Source organism: Pagrus major, chromosome 19, assembly GCF_040436345.1.
Source record: "Pagrus major chromosome 19, Pma_NU_1.0".
In the NCBI taxonomy this organism is placed as follows: Eukaryota; Metazoa; Chordata; class Actinopteri; order Spariformes; family Sparidae; genus Pagrus; species Pagrus major.
Genome location: NC_133233.1, coordinates 28,457,063 through 28,463,143, shown reverse-complemented (window position 1 = coordinate 28,463,143; position 6,081 = coordinate 28,457,063). Strand labels below are relative to the sequence as shown.

The 6,081-nt window shown below is 38.7% G+C and overlaps 1 protein-coding gene across 1 annotated transcript in view; it reads left to right on the top strand.

Moving 5' to 3' along the window:
• The window catches only part of LOC141014370 (uncharacterized), a 94,632-nt gene that overhangs the window by 35,163 nt on the left and 53,388 nt on the right, over nt 1–6,081 (top strand). The window contains 1 exon segment of the mRNA XM_073488108.1: nt 3,321–3,494. Coding sequence (XP_073344209.1) covers nt 3,321–3,494 — 174 coding nt within the window.

Genomic DNA, 6,081 nt, shown 5'->3' with positions numbered 1-6,081 from the left:
TGTATATATATGTATATGTATATATGTATATACATGTATAGGTATATATGTATATATATGTATATACATGTGTGTGTATATATATATATATGTATATATATATATTTCCATTCGGCAGGGAATTGATGGCATTTTTTATCTCTTCGCTGGTTATAGGTCTTCCAAGAGCGGATTTATCTGCTTCTGATAAAGAGGGCAGATTAAGCTTTTCTAGAAAACTCTGTATACAATGTGATGGTTTAGTGGATTCTGAGGTATAAAGTTTTTCGTAAAAGCTCTTCATTATATCCACCATTGTTTTGGTCTCATAATGATTTTTCCCAGTTTCATCCTTTAAGGAGGAGATAGCCCTAACGTCACGCCTACCAGCTGCTAAACGGGCAAGTAATCGCCCTGGTTTGTCACCCATTTCAAACAGCCTATGTTTTGCATAGAAGATGCTTGCTTCTGCCTTTTGCGTCAAAAGTTGGTTGAGAGCTGACCGTGTGGCTTCTGCTTTTTTGAACAGGGTTGTAGAGTAATTATCCTTTAGTTGTTTATCAAGATCAGACAGTTGTCTCTCTAAATTCAGCTGCTCTCTCAAAGTTTCCCTTTTCCTGGCTGTGCTATATGAAATTATGGCTCCCCTTATATAAGCCTTGAGCGTATCCCAAAGTATTGATGGATAAGTATCATTGTTATTATTAGTTGAAAGAAAAATATTAATTTGTTCCTCCATAAAAGTCACAAATAAGGGATTATTAAAAAGTGAGGGATTTAATCGCCAGTAGCGTGGTGTAGGTTGGGGGGAGGGGGGAGAAACTATAATGGACGTATCTGCATGGTCTGATAGTAGACGAGTACCTATAGTACATTCCTCCACTCTATCTAAAACCATCCTTGAGACAAAAAAATAATCTATTCGGGAAAAACTTTGGTGTGGATGAGAATAAAAGGTATAATCCCTCCCTCTAGGGTGGAGAATTCTCCAAGCATCAAACAACTGTAAGTCTACACAGAGCTCTCTAGTGGCCTCCCTCATTTTAGATGTGACTTTAGTCAAGGGGTGTTGGTCCACCTCAGGATTCATGACACAGTTGAAGTCTCCTGCAAGTATACTAAATGTTGCAGACATTGCCGAGGCATCAGCTAACAATTTAGAGTAAAATTCTTCTTGGTACACATTAGGAGCATATACAGATCCAATCATTATACGTTCCCCATATAAGAATCCTGTGATAATCACATATCGACCTTGATCATCTTTAACACACTTTTCTAAAGTAAACGGCGTATTTTTATTTATTAGGATGGCCACCCCTCTCTTACTTGTAGAAAATGATGAGTAATACATTTGTCCCACCCATTCTCTCTTAAGTTTTTCATGTTACTTATCATCCAAATGGGGTTCTTGTAACAGGACTATGTTAGCTTTTCCTTTCTTTAGCCAGCATAATAGTTTCTTACGTTTAACAGCATTATTTATTTCCTTTTATGTTAAACGACACATATTTAGTGGTGTTCATCATTCCACCCAGTCAGATGATTGACTATACATCTAGTCTTAATGCAAGATCCATAAAAGAAATAGTACAAGGGCACAAAAGCAGGAGAAGAAAAAGAAAAAGAAAAAAAAGGGGGGGGGGACACCTAACCAGACCTACCTTACTCTCTTTAAACGTGTACTCAAACAACTCAAGTACTAGGAACGTGTACTCGTCATTAAACACACTCAGCTGAGACGAACGTGTCCCTGTGGACGAAACATGAACAGTCCTCACAGGGATACAAAACAAAGGGTCCCTTGGAGCTGGGAGGAAACAACGTGTGTTGTGAGTGCACCTGACCATGGTCCACAGTTCTCCGTGAAGCGCAGCCGTCATGACACCCATTCACTCCCGACTTGAACCCCCACAATAAAGTCACCTTATGTGTAGCCAGCACATCACAAAGTCATCTTGTGTGTAGCAGCCCGTTAGGACTGTGCGCCCAGGGTGGCATACCCCAATCAGCAGCTCTTTACAGTACTCACGGAACCGTATCCATTGTCCCAATTAAGTGAGCAGCCTCCTCAGCTGTGTCGAAGGAGAAATCCTTGTTGTTGTAGGTGAAGCTGAGGGTCGCTGGGTATTGCATCCTGAACCTGATGTTCTTGGAGATCAGCTTTTGGCACACCTCGTTGAAGCCCCTCCATTGCTGCAGGACATTTTGGCGAATGGAGATCCTGGCCCCTTCATACTCGAGCTTCTGTTTTGCGCCGAGCGCCAATATCTTCATTTTATCCACCGGGTAATGAAGCTTCATTACGACTACGTGGGGCATCCCGGGTTTAGGTCGGCCGGGGCCTCTGTGACATCTGTCCAGCCGGACCCTGCCCTTCTTGGTTTCCATATTAAGAAGTTTGGGCAGCCAGGTTTCAAAGAAATGCAGCGCATTGTTCCCTTCAATCCCTTCTTTGTCACCAAAGATCCTAATATTATCCCTGTGGGATCTTGCCTCTTGGTCATCCATGCGGTTAGTGAGGGCAGCGAGTTTATTTTCCGTGTCTGCTAGCCTGCCTTCCAAATCAGCAATGATGTCTTCAGCACTGGAGATGCGGTTTTCTAGCTCCTCAATACACTGTGATTCACTTTCCAAAAATTAATTTATTTTGAAATAGCACTTACATTTTTAAATACAATTGTGATTATTTTTTAAAAATGTTTCACTTACCATGAGTGCAACAATGTAGATGTTTCAGTTGGATGTGTTTATAGCTGTCAGGTTGTTGAACTCAGTTATTCCATTTATTTCTAATGATCATTAAATGTGACAGTTTTTCTTCTATTAATCTTTCTTTGGGTGATAGAAGAAACCCTGGTGAAACTAATGAAAGAGGTTTTTTAACCACTATACTGAAGAGTTTAAAATAAGATCTGTATCATTTTTCATGTGATGTTTCTAAAGTCCTTTCTAAATTTATGTTAATTTTGGCACTCTCACCCTCATGCTAACACTGTGTTGGGCATAAACTAATCTAACTTTTTGGCCAAAGACACAGGATCAGATCACACTGACAGACTGTGGACATCATGGAAACCCAAATGTAACTACATTTTCTCTTCCTTCATCTGCAAGATTAAAATAAAACAAAGATTTAAAGTCTGCAGGTTTTAGAGAGTGATGAGAATAACTGTTTCATGTCAAACACAGATCAGATGAAGGTTTGCTGAACCACTGATGTAAATAGCAAATGTCAATCAGAACAGAATGTTTCAGACTGTTTTGACATCAAATGCATGAAGTAAATATAAAGTGTCCTCTTTCATAATAACATTTTTGTAATATTTGTGTCATGACAGACTTTCTCGCTGTGGACTCTCAGAGACTCACTGTGAAGTTGTGGCCTCAGCTCTGAAGTCCAACCCCTCCCATCTGAGACATCTGGACCTGAGTTTAAACAGCCTGAAGGATTCAGGAGTGAAGCTCCTGTCTGTTGGACTGGAGAGTCAAAACTGTGCTCTAGAGAGTCTGAGGTCAGTTCATTGTCTTGTTTTTCCATATATTCAATTCAAGCCCTTCACTGAGACTTAAACAGTTTAGTTAATTAACTCTGAAGATTTGCAGCAGCATAAATCTGAAGAAATGTCAGTTCTTTGAGACATTTTCTGTGTATCCAAGTGGCTCCATCCTGTGGTGTTCAGAGGATGCTGCACTGAAGGACTGTATTCAGTGTTTTTATTTATTAATTTATTTCATTCAGTTTATTTCTAACTTGTAAGTGTTAGCATCCAGCTGATGTCAGTCCCACTCATTTTAGAAACAGGATCATTAATTTAGAACAGACAGTTTCACTTGAACTACTCGAGTACTTCCAGAGGTGTTGGTATATCAAAACTTTATGGACAGCCTGCAGCCAATCAGGATCCAGTTTTCACCCAGACCATGGTATGAAAATATATTTTTTCCTCTTACCTGTGGTGGTATTTATCCATCTGCTGTAGATCAGCTGGACCACTGATGTAAATATCAAATGTTAATCAGAACAGAATGTTTCAAACTGTTTTGACTTCATCATTTGACAACATTATCAGTATTATACTCATAGTTTGACCAAAACAATAGAAAAGTTTATAAAATGACTTTCAATAACACTTTACAACGTTCTACACAAAATGAGAGTAGTTACTACTATATCTAATAGATAATGATGAGTTTCTGAAGAACAGACTGGGAGATACCATATTAATAAAAAATGATGTCATGATTAGTTCATGAATATCCATGAATCAACATACTGACCACTTTCTTCATGAGTCGTTCCTGATAAACCAGCTGCTTAGAGGACAAACACTAGTGATGATTCATTCGTACTAATTACTTAATGCTAAGTTACTTTCTGAGTTCCCCAACAAGTGAAGAGAAACATCAGACTGACATCAGTCACTGTCTGTTCAGTGTTGAGGAGTTTTGAGTGTGTAGGGAGGGTCGAGCTCGTTCTCATGCATATATTTAAATACTCATAAAAACACACAAAATCCATAAAACAAAGGACATTTCTTTCATGTTTCTTTTAAGTTTAGTTGAAGTAATAGTCATTGATGAAGTGCTACAGTAGACAGTTCAGTTTGTTCTGAAGCCAAAACGACCCTCAAAAAAAGAAAAAAGAGAGATTTCTTACCAGTTCATTGATTATCAGGGCGTTTGTTTCATTTCTCACTCGTTTCTTAGTAACTTGTCACATTTTTGTGTACTGTGCTGTAAAGTGTTACCTGACATTCCTTTAAAAATGTGTTTGATAATTATTTATACACATTACTTACAGACTAATTGTTTCCAAGGCTGAATAATTGTGTTGACTGTGAATTACTGCTGACCAGTAGATGGCAACACAAAATATGATTCATTGCAAATAAATCAAATGTTTGTAAATGTTTTAAGATGTATTTTAACTCACACAACTCACTTTTGAACTTTTAACAAATTACCTAAATCACCAACTTTACTTTTAAGAGCTGTTTTTTGTTTTATACAGACTTGAGTGAATGTGGACCTCTCCTTTAATTACACAGGCTTTACAGCCCTACATGTCTTATTTAATGATGATCCTCTAGTTCCAGACCTGACTGAGATCAGCAGCATGTTATTGATCTGTGTTGACATGAACAGCTGTATGAATGTTGTGCTGACATGTGGATGATGTCTGTAGAAGGCTGATGATGATCCACAATAACACAATGACAAAGTTACTGTGTGTGTGTGTGTGTGTGTGTGTGTGTGTGTGTGTGTGTGTGTGTTTGGAGTATGTTTTCATTTTACTCTATTTTATTTTTCTCATAGTCACTTCCTACCTCGAGCTGCTATTATCTGTTATTGTTTGCACACTGTTCCTTTGTGCTGCAGTGTCAAATTGAATTTCTCCTACAGGGATCAAGAAAGGTTCATCTCATCTGTACTCATTTTAGAGAAAAGCTCATTGATGAGGACACAGTAATGTTGAGCTACACATTTAAAACCTGAACACATCTGATTGGATTATAAATTAATTTTCATCTACATCATTTATTCTTTATACAGATTGAGGGGCTGCAGTTTGTCAGTGTTGAGGCAGTGTTGACCAAATATGAATCAAGTTCCTCGTTCTCTCAGAAATATATTTTCACTGTTTAGCTGTAATATGATAAAGTTTGTGTCCCTGCCACCATGTTAAGAAAGTACCAGGGACGACAGAGAGGCGTTATTATGGATCCTACTGCTGTTGCCTTTGTTGGTTCAGACATGAGGAGTGAGACTGGTTTGTGTTAGGGTAAGAATATCAGGGTAAGATAATCAGAGGCAGACTAGGGCCAATCTTAGCAAGATAAGCAGTGGGATCCAAAATGAGGCGACAGGGAGGCACTCACATGCACTAACATGCACACAGCTCAGATCACAACACACACACACTGAGAGTGTGACGTCATTCTGTGTTCAGGACACCATGACTCCACTATATCTTTACATAACTCATAGTTGTATTTTAACTTCCATCTTGTTGTGTTCAGGTGTCTACGTCCTGTCTACCAGGAAGTGAGACAGGAGCCTTTCCCTATTTTTAAGCCTTTCACCTGCTGTGCTCTCGTT